This window comes from Doryrhamphus excisus, chromosome 19 (genome assembly GCF_030265055.1).
Source record: "Doryrhamphus excisus isolate RoL2022-K1 chromosome 19, RoL_Dexc_1.0, whole genome shotgun sequence".
Classification (NCBI taxonomy): Eukaryota; Metazoa; Chordata; class Actinopteri; order Syngnathiformes; family Syngnathidae; genus Doryrhamphus; species Doryrhamphus excisus.
Window position 1 is genome coordinate 6,840,001 of NC_080484.1, and position 24,893 is coordinate 6,864,893.

General features: G+C 49.9%; 7 protein-coding genes across 17 annotated transcripts in view; 4 read left to right on the top strand and 3 right to left on the bottom strand.

Annotated features, from left to right (window-relative positions):
- The window catches only part of scarb1 (scavenger receptor class B, member 1), a 13,142-nt gene extending 12,066 nt beyond the window's left edge, over positions 1-1,076 (bottom strand). For 2 of the 3 annotated variants that reach the window (XR_009120284.1, XM_058057835.1), the window contains exon 1: positions 120-1,076. The gene's annotated coding sequence lies outside the window, so the exon portion shown is untranslated. The remainder of the gene's footprint in view (positions 1-119) is intronic. The other variant, XM_058057833.1, reaches the window with a different exon arrangement.
- A 1,830-nt stretch (positions 1,077-2,906) lies between these two features.
- Positions 2,907-4,730, top strand: LOC131106700 (blastula protease 10-like). Its single transcript, XM_058056009.1, has 10 exons — positions 2,907-2,987; positions 3,056-3,082; positions 3,146-3,196; positions 3,267-3,316; positions 3,378-3,447; positions 3,523-3,637; positions 3,757-3,929; positions 3,997-4,078; positions 4,331-4,452; positions 4,538-4,730. Exons 1-10 carry the CDS (start codon positions 2,939-2,941, stop codon positions 4,597-4,599), a joined length of 801 nt encoding a protein of 266 aa, XP_057911992.1. The 5' UTR covers positions 2,907-2,938; the 3' UTR covers positions 4,600-4,730.
- A 527-nt stretch (positions 4,731-5,257) lies between these two features.
- wdr45 (WD repeat domain 45) lies at positions 5,258-8,581 on the top strand. Of its 2 annotated transcripts, XM_058056005.1 has the most exons (11): positions 5,258-5,555; positions 5,917-5,991; positions 6,085-6,189; positions 6,257-6,362; positions 6,426-6,520; positions 6,579-6,658; positions 6,731-6,939; positions 7,014-7,115; positions 7,187-7,332; positions 7,395-7,527; positions 7,655-8,581. In XM_058056005.1, the coding sequence occupies exons 1-10, from the start codon at positions 5,507-5,509 to the stop codon at positions 7,502-7,504; spliced, it is 1,077 nt and encodes a 358-aa protein (XP_057911988.1). In that variant the 5' UTR covers positions 5,258-5,506; the 3' UTR covers positions 7,505-7,527; positions 7,655-8,581. The 2 variants fall into 2 exon arrangements, with proteins under 2 accessions (XP_057911988.1, XP_057911987.1); XM_058056004.1 differs by having other exon boundaries at positions 7,395-8,579.
- On the bottom strand, positions 7,163-9,047 carry LOC131106701 (EKC/KEOPS complex subunit Lage3). Of its 3 annotated transcripts, none has more exons than XM_058056011.1 (3): positions 8,933-9,047; positions 8,161-8,289; positions 7,163-8,081 (listed from the first exon to the last, which is right to left on the bottom strand). In XM_058056011.1, the coding sequence occupies exons 1-3, from the start codon at positions 8,974-8,976 to the stop codon at positions 7,973-7,975; spliced, it is 282 nt and encodes a 93-aa protein (XP_057911994.1). In that variant the 5' UTR covers positions 8,977-9,047; the 3' UTR covers positions 7,163-7,972. The 3 variants fall into 3 exon arrangements, with proteins under 3 accessions (XP_057911994.1, XP_057911995.1, XP_057911993.1); XM_058056012.1 differs by lacking the exon at positions 8,933-9,047 and adding an exon at positions 8,651-8,905; XM_058056010.1 differs by lacking the exon at positions 8,933-9,047 and having other exon boundaries at positions 8,161-8,544.
- LOC131106696 (cGMP-dependent protein kinase 1-like) lies at positions 8,829-14,523 on the top strand. Of its 5 annotated transcripts, XM_058056003.1 has the most exons (20): positions 9,286-9,659; positions 9,784-9,916; positions 9,994-10,060; positions 10,124-10,223; positions 11,371-11,484; positions 11,562-11,667; positions 11,727-11,790; positions 11,867-11,944; positions 12,019-12,113; positions 12,194-12,259; positions 12,327-12,401; positions 12,524-12,620; positions 12,692-12,831; positions 12,912-13,001; positions 13,060-13,201; positions 13,264-13,427; positions 13,507-13,629; positions 14,107-14,169; positions 14,241-14,307; positions 14,374-14,523. In XM_058056003.1, the coding sequence occupies exons 1-20, from the start codon at positions 9,338-9,340 to the stop codon at positions 14,467-14,469; spliced, it is 2,202 nt and encodes a 733-aa protein (XP_057911986.1). In that variant the 5' UTR covers positions 9,286-9,337; the 3' UTR covers positions 14,470-14,523. The 5 variants fall into 5 exon arrangements, with proteins under 5 accessions (XP_057911983.1, XP_057911984.1, XP_057911986.1 ...); XM_058056000.1 differs by lacking the exons at positions 14,241-14,307; positions 14,374-14,523 and having other exon boundaries at positions 8,829-9,292; positions 9,386-9,659; positions 13,507-14,143; XM_058056001.1 differs by lacking the exons at positions 14,241-14,307; positions 14,374-14,523 and having other exon boundaries at positions 8,829-9,292; positions 9,389-9,659; positions 13,507-14,143.
- Positions 12,523-24,758, bottom strand: fgfr1b (fibroblast growth factor receptor 1b). 2 transcript variants are annotated; one of them, XM_058055997.1, is made up of 16 exons: positions 24,322-24,758; positions 22,739-22,884; positions 22,513-22,599; positions 22,279-22,451; positions 22,089-22,212; positions 21,857-22,029; positions 21,658-21,802; positions 20,765-20,955; positions 20,609-20,700; positions 20,242-20,537; positions 20,001-20,176; positions 19,812-19,934; positions 19,680-19,750; positions 19,440-19,577; positions 19,247-19,352; positions 12,523-16,814 (listed from the first exon to the last, which is right to left on the bottom strand). In XM_058055997.1, the coding sequence occupies exons 2-16, from the start codon at positions 22,872-22,874 to the stop codon at positions 16,740-16,742; spliced, it is 2,106 nt and encodes a 701-aa protein (XP_057911980.1). In that variant the 5' UTR covers positions 22,875-22,884; positions 24,322-24,758; the 3' UTR covers positions 12,523-16,739. The 2 variants fall into 2 exon arrangements, with proteins under 2 accessions (XP_057911980.1, XP_057911981.1); XM_058055998.1 differs by lacking the exons at positions 12,523-16,814; positions 19,247-19,352; positions 19,440-19,577 and having other exon boundaries at positions 19,676-19,750; positions 20,242-20,352; positions 20,416-20,537; positions 24,322-24,755.
- stc1l (stanniocalcin 1, like) lies at positions 14,604-16,595 on the top strand. The gene is made up of 6 exons (XM_058056008.1): positions 14,604-14,726; positions 15,275-15,523; positions 15,622-15,764; positions 15,845-15,952; positions 16,018-16,121; positions 16,195-16,595. The coding sequence occupies exons 1-6, from the start codon at positions 14,696-14,698 to the stop codon at positions 16,487-16,489; spliced, it is 930 nt and encodes a 309-aa protein (XP_057911991.1). The 5' UTR covers positions 14,604-14,695; the 3' UTR covers positions 16,490-16,595.
- Positions 24,759-24,893: the final 135 nt, after the last annotated feature.

Sequence of the window (24,893 nt, forward strand, 5' to 3'; positions counted from 1 at the left end):
GCAGGATGTGATGTTAGCATTATAAGGAGCAGACGTGACTGTGAGTTGTGTATCCTTGGATGACCTTGAAGAATCCGACACCTGATTAGAGCGTGTCCAAGCGTGCAAAGGTGTTGTACCGGGAGCAAGATGGCGGCAGTGAGGATGGCGTGCGTGGTCACATGTCGGGCCGCTGGCTAGCCTGCACACAGAGCTAGTGTACGCGCGTGAAGGAGGAAACCTCAGCATCTTTACGCATGGACGTGGTGCATTTGGCCCATGAAGAGCGCCTCTCTTCCCCAGCGAACACGTGACAGCTCATCTGACGTCCTTCCTTCCTCACTGCTGATGGAGACAAGAAGGAAAAAGGGAAGTGCCACCACGAGACCTTGCCCCTTCATTTGGTCCAAGAAGCAAATGTCTTCTTCGTTTGTGATCTTCTCACTGACACCCGTCAATCACACGTGACCTCTGAGGCTTGATTTGCACCTCTTTGTGAAGATAATACATACATATTTCTATGTTCTTAAACATCACAAGGCCTTCCCGTAGGTGGCGCAGACCCCCCTGCAAGCTGACTGTAACTTGCAGGGCTGATCCACGATCAGGTTATTGGGGTCCGACACCAGAAAAGTATCCCATCCGTCCAGGGGTGGGCAGACGTTCTGACTGGGTTAAAGGCTTTGGCGGTGTGGCATCGGGTAGAATGACTTACTCACAGTGCAACAAAAGGAAAACACAAGCAAGTTAACGCATCACATTACGCAATGTTATGAAAGGTTATTCCCAAACGCCCGCAAGGCATGCTTGGTATGATGAGTATGTGCCTCCTCGTTTACCTGGCTTTCGACGACCTCCTCAACCTATTTTGCAATGTAGCAAAAATCCCACAAACAAACAAAATGTGAAGGAGTACCACAGACTACCCAGCATGTCTTGCGGTGCGAAAGTACATTGGTGGTTTTTGGCATGGGTGCTGCCCACATGTGCAGGAGGTGTGTGTCGTGCCGCGACAATACTGCGAGTCATGGAGTACTAAAAGGAATCCGGAAAAGCCCCATGGGCTGGATGAAGACACTAGGCGGGCCCGACGTGGCCACGGTTAGCCTACTCCAATCCGTAAGCTAGTTTTATTTCTATTATTTTGGTGTATTTTATATATTGTGTTATTTGGGGGTCTATGTGTACTATGTACAGTATATGTACATGTACTGCATATACTGTGTAGTCTATGCATACTATGTACAGTATATGTACATGTACTGCATATACTGTGTAGTCTATGTTTACTATGTACAGTATATGTACATGTACTGTGTAGTCTATGCATTCTATGTACAGTATATGTACATGTACTGCATATACTATGTAGTCTATACATACTATGTGCAGCATATGTACATGTACTGCATATATTGTGTAGTTTTGCGTACTATGTACAGTATATGTACATGTACTGCATATACTGTGTAGTCTACGTGTACTATGTACAGTATATGTACATGTGCTGCATATACTGTGTAGTCCATGCGTACTATGTACAGTATATGTACTGCATATACTGTGTAGTCTATGCGTACTATGTACAGTATATGTACATGTACTGTGTAGTCTGCATACTATGTACAGCATATGTACATGTACTGCGGATACTGTGTAGTCTATGCATACTATGTGCAGCATATGTACATGTACTGCATATATTGTGTAGTTTTGCATACTATGTACAGTATATGTACATATACTGCATATACTGTGTAGTCTACGTGTACTATGCACAGTATATGTACATGTGCTGCATATACTGTGTAGTCCATGTGTACTATGTACAGTATATGTACTGCATATACTGTGTAGTCTATGCGTACTATGTTCAGTATATGTACATGTACTGTATATACTGTGTAGTCTATGTGTACTATGTACAGTATATGTACATGTACCGTGTAGTCTGCGTACTATGTACAGTATATGTACATGTACTGCATATACTATGTAGTCTATGCATACTATGTACAGCATATGTACATGTACTGCGGATACTGTGTAGTCTATGCGTATTATGGACAGTATATGTACATGTACTGCATATACTGTGTAGTCTATGTGTACTATGTACAGTATATGTATACATGTACAGTATATACCGTGTAGTCTATGCGTACTATGTACAGTATACGTATGTACATGTACTGCATTTACTGTGTAGTCTATATGCATATTATGTACAGTATATGTACATGTACTGCATATACCGTGTAGTCTATGCGTACTATGTACAGTATACGTATGTACATGTACTGCATATACTGTGTAGTCTATGCGTATTATGTACAGTATATGTACATGTACTGCATATACCGTGTAGTTTATGTGTACTATGTACAGTATATGTATACATGTACTGTATATACTGTGTAGTCTGTGTACTATGTACAGTATATGTACATGTACTGCATATACTGTGTAGTCTATGCATACTATGTACAGTATATGTACATGTACTGCATATACTGTGTAGTCTATGCGTACTATGTACAGTATATGTACATGTACAGCATATACAGTGTAGTCTATGCATACTATGTACAGTATATGTACATGTACTGCATATACTGTGTAGTCTACTATGCGTACTATGTACAGTATATGTACATGTACTGCATATACTGTGTAGTCTATGCGTGCTATGTACATGTACTGCATATACTGTGTAGTCTATGCGTGCTATGTACATGTACTGCATATACTGTGTAGTCTATGCGTGCTATGTACATGTACTGCATATACTGTGTAGTCTATGCGTGCTATGTACATGTACTGCATATACTGAGTGCAGTGGTGAAGCCAGCAGGGGCGTGACCAAGGGGGCGGCTGCGGTGCATCCAGGCCGGGCGTGGTCTTAAATAGGCTGCCTGGGTCAGGTGCTGCCACTCAGCGCTAACGAGCGAGTGCTAGCATGCTGCTGCTCTTTGCTGCGCTTGTCTTCTCTGCCGGCCTCCATCATGGTAAAAGCGTGACGCTTCCTCTTTGTGCTTGCCGGCGTTTGTGATGGCTGTGCCTTTTTTTCCCCCAGGTGGTTCGTGGCCACTCCCTGGAAAAGGTAAACGCCGTGGCAGCCTCTGGAGCGTGTTGCGTCATCGGTAATGTCGGTGTCGTCCTGCAGGTCTCAGCCCAAGTCTCCACAGTGTGAAGGGCGACCCCGAGACGCTGGAAGGCGAGTAGACCATTGTCGTGAGCCTCTGAAAAGCCGTAATGTTCTTGCTGTGCTGCCGTGTCGTCCACAGAGCTGATGGCGCTGGACCACGGCCTGGTGGAAGGCGACATCATTCTTCACGTTAGTCTTTAACGTCTAGGGCATCACAGCAGCGGTCACATGACCTCCTTCTTCCCTGCAGAGTGAACGCAACGCCGTAGACCGGAAGTGGCCCACCCTGGACATCCCGTATGTGATCAGTCCAGGTCTGGGTAAGGACATGTTCTGTACCAATGTGGCCCACCGCTCCTGTGTGCAAACCTAAACACGCCCACTTTGTCTGACAGCCGCTCGGACTGAGGACATCGTCGCCGCCCTGGAGATGATCTCGGAGAACACCTGCCTGACCTTCCACCGGCGCAGCAACCAGCAGGACTACATCTTCTTTAGATCTGCCAAAGGGTGTGAGAATCTCCCGTGTAATATCTGGACCCACTGGAGTCAGCCAAAGTGTTGAGTGGGCTGAGGACAGACACCTGTGGTCCTCACCAGGCGAGTCAACAGCTGGTGTTCCGCTGCAGGTGTGCGTCCTACGTGGGCATCATCGGCGGCAAACAGGACTTGCACGTGGGCCGCTTTTGTAAGGTGGGCAACATCGTCCACGAGGTCCTCCACGCGCTGGGATTCTACCACGAGCACACGCGGCCGGACCGCATGAACTACATCACCATCATGTCAGAGAACATCATGAAAGGTGAGCGTTCAGGAACGGAACTAACTTTCTCACGTGGGAATCCATGTTGACCTTCTACCCCCCCCAGGGCGGGAACGCAACTTCCAAATGCAAACCGGCAGAACCTTCCAGCTTCCGTACGACCTGCTGTCCATCATGCACTACGGCAGGTAGTACAACAACCAGCATCCACTTCAACTCCCTGGGGACTGCAGTACCAGTACACGTCCACTAGAGTGCATTCTGTTACACACAATAAATTGGCTTGTTTATCCAGGTTTTAGGGCTCTAGGAGGGTCTTACCCATGGGGACCTCAAGTTTGGTTCCCATCGGTCGCTGTGAAAGTGCATTTGGTCCCCAGGGAATTGCCTAATAAGTCCACACACACACGCCCCGGCACTGATTTCATTTTTTCTTGCAGCAATTATTTTACATCTAACGGGGAGCCCACCATCAAGTCCAAAGTGAAGGAGAGCGGAATGGGTCAGCGGATAATGATGTCGCCAACCGACGTCCTAAGAGTTCGCCTCCTCTACAAATGTGGTACTTTTTTTTTTTTTTTTTTTTTTAATTGAATGTTTGAAACTGTTTGTGTTCAGACTACCAGTATGTCTTTCATTCTTGTCAGACTCGCATAATAAAACTGGTCAGGCGGAGCAGGAAGCGGGCGCCCTCTCGTGGCAATACTGAGAACCATATCTGGTTGCACGTGACGTCATCAGCCTAGCTGCAGTGGAGGGGTCGCTGCAGTGGAGGGGTCACTCCACTGGAGCACTCCACAGCACCTGAGCAAAACTTCTCAATAAAATCTACTTCTAACATTTTTTTGAACGACGTGGTTTATTTGGTGGCATTTACACAAAACGTGGCAGTTTCAAATAAGATGTAATTATATCTCCGTGTGTAGAGGTTGTAGGCTTAATGGAGATGGACTAAAACAGGTAATCCACCAATCCATAAATCACGCCAAAACTGATGTTTCTATGATCCACAACATCGATACGCCTGTATCTAGTAAAAAAAGGTGTTTCATATAGCATAAAGATAAAATGCGATTCAATATGTTAATGTATTATTTATTTGAAGTACGAGTTAGCGGTGTGATTTACAATATTGCCAAGCTAAGTACGGAACGATCTAAAAGGTAAGGGCAATGTTCCTTCATCTTTACTACTTTACTTTTATACGAAATAAACATTTTATTTTGATGACGTTATGGCTAATTTTAGATGAACACATCAAGAATCAACTGTATTTGTAGCGTTTCATCTTCGGCACAAGATATGTAAATTACCAAATGACGCAATATAGGACAGCCAATAGCTACTACTCTTACTGGGGGGGTTGGAAAGAGTGCTGTGACGTCACTTCGTGTAAACAAAACAAACCGTCGAGTTGCGACATCGTTGCTAATTTTAAAGCTTCTTGCTGTTTCACTTCTATATATCTATATATATTTATATATATAGACATTTTATTCAAGTTTGACGACGCCCGATGCGAAGGTGCTTTCGCCACCGAGGCTAGCCGACCTAGCTTAGCTTGTCAGGCGAGTGGACTCGTCCAGAGCCGCCGAAGGGGACCGGGCGGAGGAGCCATGGCCCAGCAGAGAGGAGTCAACAGCCTGCAGTTCAACCAGGACCAGAGTAAGTAAGCCAGCGGCTTCCTCATGGCGGACGACTTTGCTTCTTTGGTGTAATTTCAGCCTCGCTGCTCGCATGTTTGCTGAAGGTTCCCGAGTATCTTTGCGCCAAAACAGGCTGGTTGAGTTTGTTGGCTGTATCTTAATCGGTGTGCTTATTCCTAACCTACAATGGGTCTTTTCACTGGGAAGTACCCCGTTGTTGCTCTCAAAAGGGTGTGCGCGGTGATGGACACTTACCACCATCAGTGGTCGCCATCTTGGCTGCGTGTACAACGATAGTTGTGACATACATTGGGACAGCACTACACCCACAGTGTATGCAGCATGCTTAGTGACTGTCCTGATGCTGGTGTCTTTGGCAGGCTGCTTCTGCTGCTCCATGGAGTCCGGCGTGAGGATCTACAACGTGGAGCCTCTGATGGAAAAAGGTCACCTGGGTGAGCATCTCGCCGCCGCCGCTGCTGCTTGGTTTGTATTCAGTGTGACCTCTGACTTCACCTTGTGTCTGTTTGCGGTGGGCGTGGTCACAGATCACGAGCAGGTGGGTAGCGTGGCTCTGTGCTCCATGCTGCATCGATCCAACCTGCTGGCCGTGGTCGGGGGCGGAGTCAATCCCAAATTCTCTGAAATATCGGGTGAGTGAGCACCCAGCAAGTGGCGATGATGGATGAAAGGGTGACGAGTGGGGCGGGTGTCTTTCAGTGCTGATCTGGGACGACGCGCGTGAGTCTCGGGACGCCAAAGACAAGCTGGTGCTGGAGTTCACCTTCACCAAGCCCGTTTTGGCGGTCCGCATGAGACACGACAAGTGAGTGGGATGCGGATGCGGTGGCCGTCAGGCACGCTAACGTGCAGCGCTGTCTCTCCCCAGGATCGTCATCGTGCTGAAGAACCGCATCTACGTGTACACCTTTCCCGACAAGCCCGCCAAGCTGTTTGAGTTCGACACCCGAGATAATCCCAAAGGTCAGAGGGCGTCATTCCCTGGCTGTCGGCCATCTTGTAACCGCCGCTTTCCCTGCAGGTCTCTGCGACTTGTGTCCCAGCCTGGACAAGCAGCTCCTGGTCTTTCCGGGTCACAAGTGTGGAAGTCTGCAGCTTGTGGTAAGTTCTCCTCTCCCCTCATTGGCCTTCCTCGCCACCCCATGTGGACCCCGTCCCTGTCCCGTTCCCCAGGATCTGTCCAACACCAAACCCGGAACGTCGTCTGCCCCGTTCACCATCAACGCCCACCAGAGCGAGATCGCCTGTGTGGCGCTCAACCAGCCTGGCAGTGTTGCCGCCTCGGCCTCCCGCAAAGGCACGCTGATCCGTCTCTTTGACACCACCACCAGGGACAAACTAGTGGAGCTGCGCAGAGGCACTGACCCGGCCACGCTCTACTGGTAACACCCAGAAGGCGGAGCCACCACGTCCGGGCCCCGCTCGCGCGTCCCTAACGTCTGCTTCCTGTTTACAGCATCAACTTCAGTCACGACTCATCCTTCCTGTGCGCGTCCAGCGATAAAGGAACAGTCCACATCTTCGCCCTCAAGGACACCAAACTCAACCGCCGCTCTGCGTAAGACGCCCCTGTCCCCAACCCCTCACCCGCTGCCCCACGCCTGACTGGACAAGTGTGTGTGACTGCAGGTTGGCGCGCGTGGGGAAAGTGGGCCCTGTGATTGGCCAGTATGTGGACAGTCAGTGGTCCTTGGCCAGCTTCACCGTGCCCGCCGAGTGCGCCTGCATCTGCGCCTTTGGGAAGAACACGTCCAAGAACGTCAACTCTGTCATCGGTGAGGACTTGTGTTGCGTTTGTGGTTCTTCTCCTTAAATGTGTGTGTATCCTCTCCTTCAGCCATCTGCGTGGACGGGACCTTCCACAAGTACGTCTTCACGCCTGACGGGAACTGCAACAGGGAAGCCTTCGACGTCTTCCTAGACATTTGTGACGATGACGACTTCTGAGGAGACCCGAGCCGTTGACAACGGTAACGGCCGCAGGGACAATGAGTCGCTGGTCGTCATGGTAGCCGGCAGACTGAGACGTAAACACTTGATGCGATGAGTGTGTGAGTGCACGCTCCTCTTCTTCTTCTGTCCATCGCTTTAGCTTAGCCCCTCCCCTTCCGCCACGCTGGAGTGATCCACACTGACTGTACCGCATGTTAACATACGGGGACTGTTCTCTGCTCAAAACTTTATGTAACATGTTCACGAAGGTATTTGATCATGCATCAAAGATTCATTTCTTGCAAAGCCAGCCGACACCGCCCCCTGCTGGTGTGCCCGCTTAGCTATTAGCCATTACTACACGGCGATGCCGTCACTGTAAAGAAAGGAGTCCGCCGGTCAAAGCCTGCAGTCGGAAGCAAACCAGGAAGGAAAAAACAAAAAGAGAGGGAGGAGACGGGACAAAAGAGACCTTCCTTTGACTCAGGTGTCAGCGGGGAACATCTGCATGGTCTCCATGACGAGGGTCAGGTGGTCCAGGAAGGACTTGACGGACACGCGGAGGATCCGAGCTTCGTCGGCGCTCCACCTCCTGAAACAGACGGTATGCAGGGTCAGGGCCGGCGGTGTGTGATTGGCTGCTGTCGGTGGCGGACGCCAAGGCTTCTCACACGGACAACGTGCTTCCAGACACCATCAGCTGCTTGCTGATGCCTCCTTTTCTGGGCTCACGGTCCGGGCTCAGAGAGCGCAGCGCGATGGTGGCGTCCCGTGAGGACGGGAAGGGAACATCCAGGGAACTGAAGGCAGGTGAAGGAAACTTTGGAGCCCACACACTCATGACAAACTTTATGAAATACCAATGAGCTACATTTGGAAGAATTCTGAACTCCCGGCGTGACTTCCTGTCCACCCTCAGCTCCCCTGGCACCAGAATGGAACACATTTACAGCAACACATACAAACACAGTCCTATGTATTAAATGGCCTGCTTAATCTTATTGTCGAGTGTGACTGTAAAGGTGACTATTATTACGTTATTATGTTATGTCTCAAGGGCTCTACTAATGTGACACATTTAGAAGGTCGTGAACAGTTTTTCTACGCTGTAATTCTCCATTTCTAAATAAAGAATGAGGGGGTTTCAGTACAGATACACACCTTTTCAAAAACAACGACATTTCATAGTTGGATATTTGCGTCACTGCTCCGTCTGAGAGATTTTGTCATGTATGTTATTGATCCAAATACTTTCTGGACTAGTTTAGGCAAACTATCAATACGGATATTTTTCTCTTTACGGTTTCATGAGGTTAGCTTTAGCTTGGAGTAGCTACCGCGCTAACGCGACTGATCACAGTACAACGCTAAGTAACTACACGGGAGTGTAAACGGCATATCGAAGTACAAACATCGACATTTAAACGTTAAACGAAAGGATACAGTTCGAGTTTATCCGCTCCGTGGTTGCTTCCGGGCGCCGCCATGTTTGTTTGTGACTCTTCTTCGGGTGGAAATGATCGCAGTCAGTGAGTGGCGCGGCCCCTAGTGTCTGAGAAGAGAACATCTTTTTTCTTTTCCAATTACGCTACATGCGTACCGTTAAATAATGGTATTGGTTTCAACTTGCTCAATCGTTTTTGCTGTTTTTTTTTAATCCAAATAAGTCACACATGATTTGTGTAAGTCTTTTATTTTGAAATGGAGCTGTCAAGATCAGCTGTTGTGCGTGCTCCTCCTGTGAGTGTGCTCCTCCTGTGATTGTGCTCCTCTCAAAACTGTCAGAAGAACCAGGACGAGGAGGTGATTCCAACGTTTTGAGTGACCACAGCCAACAAGAGGTAACCAATGAGTGACAATAATCGTAGAAGTTTGTTGTTCTCTCATCTACTTCAGAAGGTTGATTCATCTGCTGGCTGCTTGTCAACAAACAACGCGTGCGCAGTGCACGCATTCATGGCGGCGCCAAAAAGCAGCGGCCTGCTGCGTGACCTCCAGTTAGCGCTGCAGCTGAAGATTGAGGAGTTGTGTCAGAGGGACACGCTCATTGACGAGCTGGAACTGGAGCTGGACACCAAAGATGACCTGATCCGGCATCTGCAGGTCGAGCTGGAACGCCATCGCAGTGCAACCCAACGAGCCCCCAACGCCGGCGAGGTGCCAAACACAGGTGCTTCTAGCAGGGCTCGGAGCTATGCTGCCATAAAAGATCATTTGGGTTTGAAGGTTCTACAACAGCTTGATGTGGTCAAATGCGAGTGCACCCTAAGGCTCCCGTTGGTTACACCCACCAGGTGGCGCCCCGCAGACGGCGGCCCCAGACGAGCCTCAGCGCACCAAGAGACAAGCCATCTCGGCAGAACCCAGCGCTTTGGACCCATCCCAGCTCAGTGACGTGACGCTCACGAGCTACTGCAAGACTAAAGAGTGAGCACAGGACAACTTCAACGACCACCATTCCCACCAGAACCAAACCAGGTTCTGACACCTGTGCACATGTTCAGGTCCAGTGAGCTGATCCAGAGAGCACTGATGGACAACGACTTCATGAAACACCTGGAACACGGACAGGTAAGACCACCTCTAATCCCGCCTCAGTTGCACTTTGCGCTGACATGTCGGATGCTGGTCCAGATTCTGACCATCCTGGACTGTATGCGGCCCACCAGCCTGGATAAAGGCTGCTGCGTGATCCAAGAGGGCGACGACGGATCCATGGTTTACGTTCTGGAGGGTCAGATTCCCAGAACACACAAACCCAGGATGACTTGTGTGTTTGGTTGTGTCTCAAATGGAATACTTGATTAAGTACAATTGAATAAGTAGTACTGCATACACATACAGTACACGTCATGAGATGACATGGTCTATTCAGGGGTTCTGGTCTGGTCTGAAAAAGGTCCTGCCAGATATTGAATCTCAGAAGGAGCAGTGTGGTTTTCGTCAGGGTCGTGGAACTGTGAACCAACTCTACTTTCTCGGCACGTTCCATGAGGGTACACGGGTCTTTGCCAACCAGTCTACATGTGTATTGTGGACTTAGAACGCATTTAACCGCGTTCCTTGGGGAATACTGTGAGGAGTACCGGTCAGTCAGGGTTGAAGTCCACCAGGGCTGTCCTTTGTCACCGATTCTGGAATTTATTATATTGACTTTTAAGGACCTAATTTCTAGACGCAGCCAGGGAATTGAGGGGATACGGTTTTTTGCAGATGATGTGGTCCTTCTGGCTTTGTCAAGCCCTGACCTTCCACTCCAGTATCAGTGCTTCAGTGTGAAGAAGCTGGGATGACAATCAGCACCTCCAAATTCGAGTCCGTGGTTCTCACTCGGAAATGCCATCTCTGGGTCCAGAATGAGATCCTGCCCCAAGTGGAGGAGTTTAAATACCTCGGGGGTCAGTGCCCGGAAGGACAGGCGGCCAAAATGAGTGGCTGGGCTCTCCCTTGGTGAGAAGCACAGTCATCCAGGAGAAAGTCTGAGTAAAACTGCTGCTCCTCTGCAATGAGAGGAACCAGATAACGTGGCTCTGGTATCTGGTCAGGACACCCTCCAAAACGCCGCCCTGGGGAGGTGTTCAAGGCACGTCCGAGTCTTCAGGGAAGACCAAGGACACGTTGGAGAGACTATGACTCTCAACTGGTCTGGGAACGCTTCAGGATCTGCCAGGAGGAGCTGCAAGAAGTAACCGTAGAGAGGTGTCTGAAATCCATGACAGTACTGTCACTGCACCCTTCCCTGAAACCCAAACCTTCGCTTCGTGACAGTACGCTAACGCATACAGTCATCCAGTCCTGTCATTCAGGAAGTGTTAGCAGTATGCTAATTAGCACCGGTCATGACTGTTGGTGTTAAATAAAAGATGAAAGTGTGTTTACAGAGGGCATGGTGGAGGTGACCAAGGAAGGTAAAAAATTGTGCACCATCGGACCAGGAAAGGTCTTTGGAGAACTCGCCATCTTGTACAACTGCACGCGCACGGCTACTGTAACAGGTAGCCACGTGCACACAGACACTAGCAAGACAGTCCAGCCACCAGAACCTGGACTTTGTGTGTGTGTGTGTGTGTAGCACTGACTGATGTCAAGCTGTGGGCCATCGACCGTCTGGGGTTCCAGACCATCATGATGCGTACAGGTCTCATCAAACACTCCCAGTACACAGACTTCCTGCGCAGGTAACCTTGATGTTTCACTGTCACATGATATCACATGACGTCACATGACTTGCCGCCAGTGTTCCATCCTTCCAGGCGCTGCCTGAGGATGTTCTCAGCAAGCTAGCAGATGTTCTGGAGGAGGTGCGTCTGGACACGCCTGACAGACACTGATAATTGTTTGGTCATGTGATACTCCATGCATGTGCCTGTGTGTCAGACTCACTACAGTGACGGCGATTACATCATCCGCCAGGGCGCCACAGGAGACACCTTCTTCATTGTCAGCGAGGGTCAGGTGAGACACAACTTCTTGGCTTAGATCCTCGCAGGGTCCATCAGGTCGGATGGCGTGTCCCTCCCTCTCGATAGGTAAATGTGTCACAGCAGAGCACCTCCAGTGGCGAGCAGGTGCCAATGAAGATGTTGTCCAAAGGCGACTGGTTTGGCGAGCAGGCGCTGAAAGGGTGATACAAGCCAACATCGCCAAACGTCCACACTGTGACCGGGAAGAACATTAGAACTTCCCATGTTTTGTCTGTTGCAGTGAGGACGTGCGCACGGCCAGTGTGACCGCTGTGGGCGCCGTCACATGTTTGGTGGTAGACAGAGAGTAAGCGTCCTCGTCTTCTCCCCGTCGCCAGTGGAGGCGTGTTGGTTTGACAACGTCTGTGCCGCAGGTCCTTCAAGCAGCTGATTGGCGGCCTAGAGGAAGTTACCAACAAGCAGAGCGAAGACGACGAGGTCAAGGCCAAGTGAGTGGCGGCCATTGTTGATGGACCTTCTTTAGAACCATTCCAGCAAAACCGGCGTGTTCCGGCAACCAACATTAGCTGGTGGAGCATGTGGTTGGCTGACATGCCCGGCATCCATGCAGGCGTCTGGTGGAAGATGATTTCTTCTCCAGCGTGACGCTGGGGGACTTCACCGTGGTCTGCACCCTCGGCATGGGTGGTTTCAGCCGTGTGGAGCTGGTGGGTATGTTACCGTGGCACCCTGCGGTGAGCGGGCACATGTCTTTACGGTGCTGGCGTTGTGCGTTCAGGTGCAGCTGAAGAACGACGCTGGCCGCTCCTTTGCCCTTAAAGTCCTGAAGAAGCGTCACATCCTGGACACCAGCCAGCAGGGACACATCCTGTCGGAACGCCGCATTATGATGGAGGTCCACAGCCCCTTCATCATCAGGTCACATGATCACACAAATGCCATCCAGCAAGAACCCAAATGCTTTTGAGAGGTCATGGTGGTGACTTGTGCTACTGCAGGTTGTACCGGACCTTCCGGGACCCAAAGTACCTGTACATGCTGCTGGAGGCGTGTCTGGGCGGCGAGCTCTGGACGCTGTTACGTGACAGGTGAGCATCTCCGAACGTGCGGAAAGAGCGCTATGTCAGGACCCCTGTGTGCCCACAGGGGATCATTTGACGACGGGACCACCAGGTTCTACACGGCGTGCGTGATCGAGGCTCTGGCCGAGCTGCACTCCAGAGGGATCATTTACAGAGACCTGAAACCTGAGAACATCATCTTGGACCACAGAGGCTACGCCAAGCTGGTGAGGCTCCACCCATCTGGGGGTGAGGCGAAGATAGCGCTCAGTAAGTCAGTGTGGTGCAGGTGGACTTCGGCTTTGCCAAGAAGGTGGGTCTGGGCAAGAAGACGTGGACCTTCTGTGGGACTCCTGAGTATGTGGCCCCCGAGATCATCCTGAATAAAGGTCACGATAGCTCCGCCGACTGCTGGTCGCTCGGAATTCTCATCTTCGAACTGCTCAGCGGCAGGTGCCTCCCGCTTCTCGCCGTCAGGGCACCATCTTGTGGCGCCAACACGTCAACGTCTGTTTGTGTCCTCGTCCCGCAGTCCGCCCTTTTCTGGTTCCGACCCGATGAAGACGTACAACATCATCCTGAGAGGCATCGACATGGTGGAGTTCCCCAAGAAGATCACCAAGAGCGCCGCCAACCTCATTAAACGCCTCTGCAGGTTCATCATGCCAATACTAGCACTACTGCAGTATTACTACTACAACCACTGCTGCCATGCTAGTAATATCACCACTACTACTGTCACTGCTGCCGTTCTACTAATACTACTGAAGTACTACTACGACCTTTAGTGCAGTTCATTCTACTAATACTTTCACTTGTGCCCTGCTAATACTACTACCATTACTGCGCTACTAAGAGGAACGCTAACAGTAGTAACTTCCTGTTTCCTCTTCTCCTCCCACCTGTCACATCCTCCTCCTTTCTCTTCGACTTCTCCTTTTCTTCTTCTCATCCGCCTCCTCATCTTCTTGTTCATTTCTTGTTCGTCTGCTTCTTCTTCTCCTCATCGCATTGTAGTGCTTTGTAGTTCATGGTAGTACTTCATACAACAACGCTAGAACTTGATAGTACTTGATTGTAAGCCCTTTCGCGGCCATGCGTGTGACGTCATCATGAAGCGCGTGTATGTCAGGGACAACCCGTCAGAGCGCCTGGGGAACCAGAAGAACGGCGTGAAGGACATCCAGAAGCACAAGTGAGTCACATGACGCGCGTCATCACCGTGCGAGTCGCCAAGGTTATAATGGCAACGTGTCGTCCAATCAGGTGGTTCGAGGGCTTCAACTGGGAGGGGCTCCGCCAGGGCACCACGGACTCTCCGTTCACGCCCAGGGTGAGTGAGGTGCAGGAGGCGGCGTGGCGGCCGGCGTGTCCCGTGACCCGTGTCTTTCCCCGTCAGGTGGACGGCCCGTTGGACAACAGCAACTTTGATGACTTTCCCGTGGACACGGACGAGCCTCCTGACGAGGAGTCGGGCTGGGACCTGGAGTTCTAGTGCAAACCGGAAGTGATGTTTCCCCCACGCCAGTACTTTTAATGTGAAGTCCGTTGAATTAAAAGTCCGTTTCTTCACATGTTCCGCTTCTGCCGTGTGTGTGTGTGTGTGTGTGTTGCTAGTTAATGAGCGGAGGAGATGTTTATCTACGCGGTTAACCTGAGGTCACGACTTCCTGTTCCTGATAAGACAACACTTTTTCCACACGCACCCTCACCAACGTCACATGACCTCAGCACTGCCAGATACTCTATATGGTACATGTCTATACGTTACACACTGCATATAGTATTAGCATACCTGTCTTATATGTGCTGTACATACAGTTTTAGTTGATATATGATTGGTATATACTATGTACTGTATACTGTAGTTTATACGTAGTTGATGTAGTTGATATATGCTGTGTGTATATACTGTATACTGTAGTTTATACGTAGTTGATGTAGTTGATATATGCTGTGTGTATATACTGTATACTGTAGTTTATATGTAGTTGATGTATAGTTGATATATGCTGTGTGTATATACTGTATACTGTAGTTTATACGTAGTTGATATATGCTTTGTGTATATACTGTATACTGTAGTTTATACGTAGTTGATGTATAGTTGATATATGCTGTGTGTATATACTGTATACTGTAGTTGAGGTGTTGTAGTTATTGGTTGAAGTACACATTGGTGCCGATGTAGTAGTGACGATGTAGTTCTGCTCTAGCAGAGCAAAGCTGAAGAACGTGAGCAGAATCCCAACGACTCGGATGTTAGCGAGCTTCCCCTGACGGAACATTCCTCCATCCAGCGGCGCGTAACGTCACCAATCAGCCGCCGGCGCCACGCTGTGATTGGTGGATGGGCCAGCCTGGCCCCTATAAAAGGTCCTCCAGGGACAGTGGAACCTCATCGCCTTCCTCGTCCTCCTCACTGACGACAATGTCCGCCTCCTTCACCGCGCCGCTGCTCGTTCTCATGCTGGCTTCGGCCTCCTGCTTCGAGCTCGTACCCGAGGAGGCCGCCCCCCGCCGGGCCCGCTTCTCCTCCAACAGCCCAGGTTGCACCTTTGCTTATGACATTTCATTCTTTATTTACAGTTACTTTAAGGTGAGTACTAGCGTATTTGTACCTTATGTATGTTTGTTGCTAACATAGCCGACGTGGCGCGGTGCCTGAACGGCGCGGTGGCAGTGGGCTGCGGCTTCTTCTCCTGCCTGGAAAACTCCACGTGCGACACCGATGGGATGCATGAGATCTGCGAACTCTTCCTCCACTCGGCGGCAACGTTCAACACAGAGGTGGCCGTGTCTTGATCGGCAAGACGGCGTGCACCGCCGCGGTAGCGAGCAAACTAACAGGACTGTGGCTTGTTTTTCAGGGTAAAACGTTCGTCAAGAAGAGTCTTCAATGCATCACTCAGGGAATCAGCACTAAGGTTTTCCAGACCATCCGCCGCTGCAACATCTTCCAGAGGATGATCGCTGAGGTGGGTGAGAGACCCTCAGACTCCACCCTCAGGCTCCACCCCCTGACAAATGTTTTGCCTTGCAGGTAGAGGAGGAGTGCTTCAGCAGCCTGGACATCTGCACGGTCGCTCGCACCAACCCGGACGCCATCGGAGAGGTGGTGCAGGTGCCCGCCCACTTCCCCAACAGGTCATATCACGCCCACGCTCGGTCACATGACAACGCGGGCTACTCTCATTGACCTCCAACCCCGCATGCGCAGGTATTACAGCACGCTGCTGCAGACGCTGCAGGCATGCGACCAGCAGACGGTGGCTGCGGTGCGGACCGGCCTGGTGGCCCGTTTGGGACCCGACATGGAGACCTTCCTCCAGCTGGTCCAGAACAAAGAGTGTGGCACCGGCCAGGCCGCCGCCCCCTTCAGCAACCCGGCCAGCTGGAGGAACGTCCCAGTCTTCAACATCCAGCCCGGCTTCCAGGGTCGCGACCCCACCCACCTATTCGCCAGGAAGCGCTCGCTGGACGACCAGAAGGCGGGGCCAAGCAGCCGCCAGTAGATGATGGAGTCGTGTCTTTATTTTCTTGACCTGATGACGTCTTTGTGCTGGACACCAAACGTCTCATGTCTCTTTCAGTGTCTTCTTGTCCATAAATTAAAAGTTTCAAGCATGAAACGTCTCCCTGTCAATCCTCCACGTCCACCAATCAAGTCTAAGCACCTTCCTCACCTTGATTATCACTTGTCAATCATATTCACACTTATTTACACTTATTCACACGCGCTACAAATAAGGATGAAGATGACGTCTACGTGGAGTGGGTCCAGGGGGAGGAGCCAAGCAGAGGACTGTGGTTGTGGGGGGAGGAGAAGTCCAGGTAATCCTGAGGTCAGAGTTGATCAACATTAGCCATGAACGCCACCGCTACATGCCAACTAGCTAACAACGCAAGCAAAGTAGATTTAAAAAAAAAACATTGATGGACATGCTAGCAGCCTTAGCAATGCTAGCCATCTTAGCAGTGATAGCGACATCGGTGATGCTATTTGTATAAGCAATTCTAGCAGATTAGCAATACTAGAAACATTAGCCTAGCATGAGCAATGCCAGCAGAAATAGCGGTGTTAGTAGCGTTAGCAGTGCTAGCGGAATTAACCGAGCAATCAGCAATGTTAGCAACGTTATGGTGATACCAGCATCAGTGATGCTAGCAGCATCGGTGATACTAGCGGCAATAGCATAACATCAGCAATGCTAGTTCTAGTTGCAGTGCTAGCAGTGTTAGCAAATGTAGCAACAGGAGCCTACTAGCATAAAATAACCATCAAATGTGATCTGATCTTTGTCAAAATCACACAGATGAAAAAACAAGTGTCTGCTTTAACTAAAACCACCCAAACATTAATAGGTTTTCACATTTTAATGAGGATAGCATGCAAACAATGACAGAAGGGGGAGGAATAAGTAACTGAACCATCACATTTAATATTTTGTGGCTCCCCCTTTGGTAGCAATAACTTCAACCAGACGCTTCCTGTAGCTGCAGATCAGTCTGGCACATCGATCAGGACTAATCTTGGCCCATTCTTCTTTACAAAACTGCTGTAGTTCAGTCAGATTCCTGGGATGTCTGGCATGAATCGCTGTCTTGAGGTCATGCCACAGCATCTCATTGGGGTTCAAGTCTGGACTTTGACTTGGCCACTCCAGAACGTGTATTTTGTTCTTCTGAAACCATTCTGAAGTTGATTTACTTCTATGTTTTGGATCATTGTCTTGTTGCAGCATCCATCTTAATTTTAGCTTCAACTGTCTGACAGACGGCTTCAGGTTTTCCTGCAAAACATCCTGATAAACTTTTGAATTCATTTTTCCATTAATGATTGCAAGTTGGGCGGCACGGCGGTCTAGTGGTTAGCGCGCAGACCTCACAGCTAGGAGACCAGGGTTCAATTCCACCCTTGGCCATCTCTGTGTGGAGTTTGCATGGTCTCCCCGTGCATGCGTGGGTTTTCTCCGGGTACTCCGGTTTCCTCCCACATTCCAAAAACATGCTAGGTTAATTGCCGACTCCAAATTGTCCATTGGTATGAATGTGAGTGTGAATGGTTGTTTGTCTATATGTGCCCTGTGATTGGCTGGCGAACAGTCCCCGCCTCTCACCCAAAGACAGCTGGGATAGGCTCCAGCACATGGCGTTGTGTATTCCTCCCAAACAATTCAACTTTGGTGTCATCAGTCCACAAAATATTTTGCCAAAACGTCTGTGGAGTGTCCAAGTGCCTTTTTGCGAACATTAAACAATCATTTTTTTAGACAGCAGTGGCTTCCTCCGTGGAGTCCTCCGATGAACACCATTCTTGGCCATTGTTTTACATATAGTTGATGTGTGCACAGAGATATTGGACTGTGCCAGTGATTTCAGTAAATCTTTAGCAGACACTCTAGGGTTCTTTTTTTTTACCTCTCTGAGTATTCTGTGCTGAACTTTTGGCATCATCTTTGGTGGACGGCCACTCCCTGGGAGAGAATGAACAGTGCCAAACTCTCTCCATTTGTAGACAATTTCTCTGACTGTCGATTGATGAACATCCAGACTTTTAGAGATGGTTTTGTGTCCTTTCCCAGCTTTATACAAATCAACAATTCTTGATCGGAGGTCTTCAGACAGCTTTTTTGAGCGAACCATGGTGCACATCAGACAATGCTTACCATGTGTGTGTTTTATAGTGGGCAGGGCAGCTTTAAGCCACTCCTCAGTGATTGGGCACACACCTGACTTAAATTGTTTGGTAAAAATTGTTTTCAATTGCTCTTTAAGTCTTCTTAGGCATCAGTTATTTATTCCTCCCCCTTCTGTCATTGTTTGCATGCTATCGTCATTAAAATATGAAAACCTATAAATGTTTGGGCGGTTTTAGTTAAAGCAGACACTGTTTTTTCACCTGTGTGATTTTGACAAAGATCAGATCACATTTGATGGTGATTTTATGCAGAAATGTGACAAATTCCAAAAGGTTCAGATACTTTTCATACCACTGTAGCATCAACTAAGATAGCAACATTAGCAACGCGACCAACATTACCGGAAATAGCAGCATCACTCATACCTAGCAGCATTAGCCTTGAATCAGCCTTACTTGTGGTATTAGCAGTGCTAGCAGTGTTAGCAGAGCTAGCAGATTTAGCCTAGCATCAGCTATGCCAGCAACATTAGCAACAATAGCAGCATCAGTAATGTATGTAATGCATAGCTTTAGCGATGCTAGCTGGCATTTCATTAGAACAAATGTGATGGTGCCTCCTAGCGGTTACCTGGTTGGCAAGCAGGCTTAGGATTCTGTCCAAATCTTCTACCAGCTTCTGGAAGGTCGGCCGACAGGATGGGACGGCGTGCCAGCAGTCTCGCATCATAACGTAGCTGCCAAAGATGTAGTCTGGTTGCTCCTCTGTGGTGTTTGCCACCTCCAGAGGAACATCAATGATGTGTGTGTGTTTGTTCGCTCACATTTCCTGTGTGCACGCTGGTGGCTTCTCCATGCGGTGACCTTCCTTCAGCAGCTTGAAGACTTCCTCAACCGGAATGCCGGGATAAGGACAACCTCCCAGCGTGAAAATCTCCCACAGCAGGACACCGTAAGACCACCTGGGACACGTAAGACCACGTAAGAACCACACCAATAGGAAGACGACGTCTACTAGAGGAAACTGTCTGCTAGCATGTTAGCATGCCGGCGTGAAGACTCACACATCGCTTTGGTGTGTGTAGACGCGGTCAAACAACGCTTCGGGCGCCATCCACTTGACGGGCAAAGGACCCTGAGGAGTACAAGACAACGTTATTAGACTCTCACGCTGGTTCCGGACCGTTCCGTCTCACGTTGGTGGTCTTCTTGTAGTAGTCCACGTGGTGCACGTCTCTGGCCAGGCCGAAGTCGGCGATCTTCATCACGTAGTCATGGGTGACGAGGACGTTGCGGGCCGCCAGGTCTCGGTGTACGCACTGAGCGAGACGAGCGGTGAGGGTTGGCCAGAGGGGGGGCGCCCATTCGTCATTACGGCATCTCACCTTCTTGGATGCAAGATACGACATCCCTCGGGCCACCTGGTACGACGCCGACACCAGTTCTTGTAGCTCCATGCCGACCGGCACCGCCTGCCCCGGGTACTCGGGCGGCCGGCGAGCTCGTAGGTGCTCTCTTAGGTTCCCGCGCGCAGCATACTCCACCACCACAAAGAGCGGGCCTGCGACACACACGAGCGCCGTTCAGGTGCTGTGCGGCGGGGCGCCGGACGTGTGGCGGGCTTACCGTCATGCGTGCAGGCGCCGATCAGGTTGATGATGTTCTTGTGGCGTCCGATGGTCTTCATCATTTGCATCTCTGAGATGAGGTCCAACTGGTCCTTCTCGCCGGCGTCCGCTGCACACAACAGGAAATGCGAGTCAGCGTCATCGGACAAGTGAGAAAGGGAAACATCATCACCTTTCAGCATCTTCACCGCCACCTTGGTGACGCGTGCCGGCTGGTCCTCGTCCATGCCGATGATCTCCGCCAATGCCACCCGTCCAAAGCAGCCCTCCCCCAGCGGCTTACCCAATGCCAGCCTGCTCGCATGCAAACACACGTCACTGGCTCCGCCCACTTTTCAAAGACATCGTCCACGCTTGTCACTCACCTGTCACGAGGAAGTTCCCACTGAGGGTCGTATGGAATCTGGTCCTTAGCGGGCCGAGACATCTTGGACTGTTCGGGGGACGTCAAGGACACCTGCAGAGACACTCCTGGATGTTAGCGTGGCGTGCTAGCGTGATGCCGCCGGCGCTAACATCACCTGTCTCTTCAGCACCACGCTCTTGGCGAGTTTGTGGACCGCCAGCTGACTGCTGACGGTGCTCTTCCTGGGGGCGGAGCAAAGCTTGCAGATGACAGCCGTGAAGATGAGGGTGATGGCGATGAAGAAGCCGAGACAGTAAATAAAGATCTGCAGGTAGTTGTTGGAGGGGGGTGGGGCAGGAGGCGGATCTGAGACACGGAGACAAAGGACCAATCGATTAGCTATGCTACAGTATTGATGCTACATTAGCAATGCCAGCAGCATTAGCAACGCTACAATAGCAATGCAATGTTATGCAGCATTATGGATGCTATTGTAGCAGTGCTAGCAGCATCAGCAATATTACATTAGTGATGCGAGCATCATTAATGCTACATTAACAATGCCAGCAGCATTAGCAATGCTACATTAGGCATGCTACATTACCGATGCTTGCAGGATTGGCAAAGCTGCAACAGCAATGCTACCTTAGCAATGCTATCAACATTAGCAATGACACATTAGCAGTGCTAACATCATTAGCAATGATACAAGCAATGATGCACTTGCAACGCCACCATCATTAGCAATGTTCATTAGCAATAATACTTTAGCAATGCTACCTTACCAATACTAGCAGCCTTAGCAGTACTACATTAGAAATGCGACATAAGTGGTGCTAGCAGCATTAGCAATGCTACATTGGAGATGCTACATTAGCGGTGATAGCAATGTTTGGCAATTAGCAATGCCAGCAATATTTATGGTGCTCACAGCATTAGCAATTCTCGCACCATTGGCTATGCTACGTTAGCAGTGCTACATTAGCAATGCCAGCAGCTATATTGATGCTAACTGCATTGCGGGTTAGCAATTGCCGGTTCGCAATGCCGATCAAAATGGCGGCTTACCTTTGAGCACGGTGAGCCAAGCCGAGTGTTGCGAGACGCCGATGGAGTTTGCGGCCACACACGCGTACTCGCCGGCGTCGTCGATGCTCACGTTCCTCAGAGTCAGAACCTCCATGTCTTCATTGGTGGTGTTGACGTCCCCCATCTGTGAAATACCGGATTAGCTTGTTGCTAACACTAGCCAACTTCCGTGACCCACCTTGACTACAAGGCTGCTGGAGCGTCCGTCGGGTGGGTGGACCTGTTTGACCCACTGCACGTGAGGCTGCAGGTCGCTAAACACGCGACACACGAAGCGCACGTCACTGCCGACCACTGCCGTCTGATTGGCCGGCAGGCCGGCCTGGAGGAGGGGCCTGTAGGAGGCACGCTCTGTGGCCGAAAGCATCTGGGTTACTAAGAGGGCGTGGCAGCACGGTCAGGTGACTTACCGATTACGTCCAAGCGGTACGTGTGCTCGATGACGCCGTGCGGGTTTTCCACCACGCAGGTGTAGTTTCCGCTGTCGGACGGGACCAGCGAATCCAAGGTGAGCATCCATGCGTGGTCTTTGATCTGAGGTCAGCAGACACCCTTTAAGCCCCGCCCACGTCGGCCATGTTGACTCAGTAAGAAAATCACCTTGTAGCCGCCGAGTCTTTGATCCTGGCGGACATCTTTGCCGCTCTTGTACCAGTGCAGACGCAGAGGCGGACTTCCTGTTGCAGGGCACCGGAACTTCACAGTCTTACTGGCGGGAAGGGCGTATAACTTCCTGTGCATCTTCTTCGGGGACGTCCACCGCGGCGCCATCACTAGTAAGGAGAGAGAAGAATGGCCATCTTGGAAGAAGAAAGAGGAAGTGACATCACTCACCTTGATGTGCCAGGTGTTCGCTGCTCGTTGATGTTTCCTCGGAGGAGGACTGGTCTTCGTCGTCCTCGGAGGACGTCCCCGTGGCGACTGAAAGGTTCACACGCACACACAGCACAGCGCTAGTAGCGTAGCGGTTCACGTGTGGCGTGACGCGCCATCGACAGGCGATGAAGATTCCAGGGTGTGGTCAGGTGACAGGAAGATGACATCACGGTCATCATCTCACCTGAGTCCGAGTCATCGGGGTGTTTCCCAGAGACAGGAAGTAGACAGATGACAAGAAGCAGCAGGCGGCAGGACATCATCTTGATTTCGGATGACCCTTGACCCTGATGGCAGGGGGTGCGGCACTCAGGGGGCATGAGCCACTTCCTGATTGGAGGGGAAACACAAGGTTACGCTGAATCGGGCTGAAGCGAGATAGCGCTCCAAGAAGGCGACTTCTTTTAAGCGCTGAAACACTAAATCCTGAAATCCGGATTTAGACCTCTGTTTCTTTATTCCAAATAAATTAAATATTCCGCTTATAATCTTACAGGGAAGATTCCTTTGTCTAGACGTGAGCTGCTGGTTAACAGATAAGAAAGCAATGCAGGGAAAAGCCAAAACCTTCGCTAAGCTAACGGTGGACCCCAAAGGTTCTCCAAGGACTGACCACGGTTACACAATGGATGTTATACGGAGTCACCAAACTTTAGACCCCTCCTACACCCACTAATGTGTCCACGCCACCAAACAAGGTGATTGCGTCCCACGATGAAGAAAACAACAACTTCACCATGAAAGCTATCAACAAGCTAGCCAATAAAAACGCTAATGCTAGCTAATGCTAGAGGTGTCTCCTCTCATCAAGTTGTCTATTTGAAACTTTGTACCCCAACTCTAAAACTTCATCTGAACACAATAGACAATCTTTGTCCCCTTCCTCACTTTCTCCATCTGCCTCGTTTGTTTCAAAGCAGTGACAACTCAACACTTGATGCACTTTTTAAATAAAAGCTTTTATTTTGAAGGGAGAAAAAACATCCAAAGCTACTTGGCCCCGTGTGAAAAAGTGACTGCTCCCTCATTAAACATAAGTTAAATGAATTGAGATCTATCAGTGTAGGAAAGGTTATGAAGCCATTTGGGTGGCTTTGGGACTCCAGCCAACCCCAGTGAGAGCCATCATCCACAAATGGCTAACACATGGAAGAGTGGTGAACCTTCCCAGGAGTGGCTGGCCGACCAAAATGACCCCAAGAGCGCAGCCAGGACTCACAAAAGACCCCACAACAACATCCAAAAAAGCGCAGGTCTCACTTGCCTCAGTTAAGATCCGTGTTCATGACTCCACCATGAGAAAGACACTGGGCAAAAACGACCTGCATGGCAGAGTTCCAAGACCAAAAGCACTGCTGACCACTAAGAGCATGAAGGCTGGTGAAACATCTTGATGATCCCAAGACCTTTGGGAAAACAGAACAAGAAAAGTCCAACATGGTGGTGGTAGTTTGACGGTCTTCCGCTTGAGGTCCCGGAAGAAGCATGAATTGTGCTGAAGGAGAATGTGGCGCCATCTGTGGGTGGGCTCAAGCTGAAAGCAACTTAGCTTGTGCGGCAGGACCATGAGGACCATGATCCAAAACCCAGCAGCAAGTCCACCAATGCAAATGAAGACTTTGTCCTGAGCTGAATCCTATTTCAGTCGTGTTCATGATGTCACGGACATGAGTGACGCGTGTTTTCAAGTTAAAGTGAACCAAGTGAGACTACAAACATGAATATTATACATTATATTAATATTATGAAGTTTGGAGGCAGACTTACCTTGACGATGTCGTCCAATCAGCTGAGAGGACGTCTTCTCTTGTTCACTGTGTTGGCTTCACGTCTGTTCTACTTCATCATCATCATCTTTGCTTCGGAAGACCAAGCAGCACCTCCCCGGGGGCGTGTCCAGCTCGCCATCAGCCATCTCATGAAAGATGACATTTGGAGTTGTGTGAGTGGCGGGACACATCCAGCATTGTGAGGTCATCGACGCGGGCACGTGACCTGCGGTGGCCGGGGTGAGAGGTCAGCTCTTCAGCGCAAAATACAAATAATGGGGGCAGGTTTTCTGCTTCCTGTTTTCATCTTTGCCTTCTGACTGGGATGGAACGCCCAATCAGAATCCGTCAGAACCACAACCATCCGGAACATTCCAGTCACCAAAATATAGCCAGAACTTCCTGTTTTCTCCATGTGAGGTCACATGACTGTACGCTATGGAATGGGTCGTAGCCCTGATGCTAACACGTTAGCACACACGAGAGAGATGAAAGAGACGGTAAAGAATGTTGTGCAAAACTTTACTTGAGAAATAAAGTGAATCCAGAAAAAAGACTTTCCAACAACGA

What these genes read in the sequence shown, in the direction of transcription:
- LOC131106700 (XM_058056009.1), top strand. Translation starts at nt 2,939, where the DNA reads ATGCTGCTGCTCTTTGCTGCGCTTGTCTTCTCTGCCGGCCTCCATCAT. An exon ending in GTGGCCACTCCCTGGAAAAG is followed by an intron (nt 3,083 to 3,145) that starts GTAAACGCCGTG and finishes GTCGTCCTGCAG; the next exon opens with GTCTCAGCCCAAGTCTCCAC. An exon ending in AAGGCGACATCATTCTTCAC is followed by an intron (nt 3,317 to 3,377) that starts GTTAGTCTTTAA and finishes TCTTCCCTGCAG; the next exon opens with AGTGAACGCAACGCCGTAGA.
- wdr45 (XM_058056005.1), top strand. Translation starts at nt 5,507, where the DNA reads ATGGCCCAGCAGAGAGGAGTCAACAGCCTGCAGTTCAACCAGGACCAG. An exon ending in GATGGAAAAAGGTCACCTGG is followed by an intron (nt 5,992 to 6,084) that starts GTGAGCATCTCG and finishes GCGTGGTCACAG; the next exon opens with ATCACGAGCAGGTGGGTAGC. An exon ending in GACCCGGCCACGCTCTACTG is followed by an intron (nt 6,940 to 7,013) that starts GTAACACCCAGA and finishes TCCTGTTTACAG; the next exon opens with CATCAACTTCAGTCACGACT.
- LOC131106701 (XM_058056010.1), bottom strand. Translation starts at nt 8,435, where the DNA reads ATGTGTTCCATTCTGGTGCCAGGGGAGCTGAGGGTGGACAGGAAGTCA. An exon ending in TCTGGAAGCACGTTGTCCGT is followed by an intron (nt 8,082 to 8,160) that starts GTGAGAAGCCTT and finishes CGTCTGTTTCAG; the next exon opens with GAGGTGGAGCGCCGACGAAG.
- LOC131106696 (XM_058056003.1), top strand. Translation starts at nt 9,338, where the DNA reads ATGAGTGACAATAATCGTAGAAGTTTGTTGTTCTCTCATCTACTTCAG. An exon ending in TGTTTGGTGGTAGACAGAGA is followed by an intron (nt 12,260 to 12,326) that starts GTAAGCGTCCTC and finishes TCTGTGCCGCAG; the next exon opens with GTCCTTCAAGCAGCTGATTG. An exon ending in ACAGAGGCTACGCCAAGCTG is followed by an intron (nt 13,202 to 13,263) that starts GTGAGGCTCCAC and finishes AGTGTGGTGCAG; the next exon opens with GTGGACTTCGGCTTTGCCAA.
- stc1l (XM_058056008.1), top strand. Translation starts at nt 14,696, where the DNA reads ATGACCTCAGCACTGCCAGATACTCTATATG. An exon ending in ACTGCCAGATACTCTATATG is followed by an intron (nt 14,727 to 15,274) that starts GTACATGTCTAT and finishes TCCTCCATCCAG; the next exon opens with CGGCGCGTAACGTCACCAAT. An exon ending in CCCGCCCACTTCCCCAACAG is followed by an intron (nt 16,122 to 16,194) that starts GTCATATCACGC and finishes CCGCATGCGCAG; the next exon opens with GTATTACAGCACGCTGCTGC.
- fgfr1b (XM_058055997.1), bottom strand. Translation starts at nt 22,874, where the DNA reads ATGCCCCCTGAGTGCCGCACCCCCTGCCATCAGGGTCAAGGGTCATCC. An exon ending in CGGCGCCTGCACGCATGACG is followed by an intron (nt 20,177 to 20,241) that starts GTAAGCCCGCCA and finishes TGTGTGTCGCAG; the next exon opens with GCCCGCTCTTTGTGGTGGTG. An exon ending in CCAGCGTGCACACAGGAAAT is followed by an intron (nt 19,353 to 19,439) that starts GTGAGCGAACAA and finishes CATCTTTGGCAG; the next exon opens with CTACGTTATGATGCGAGACT.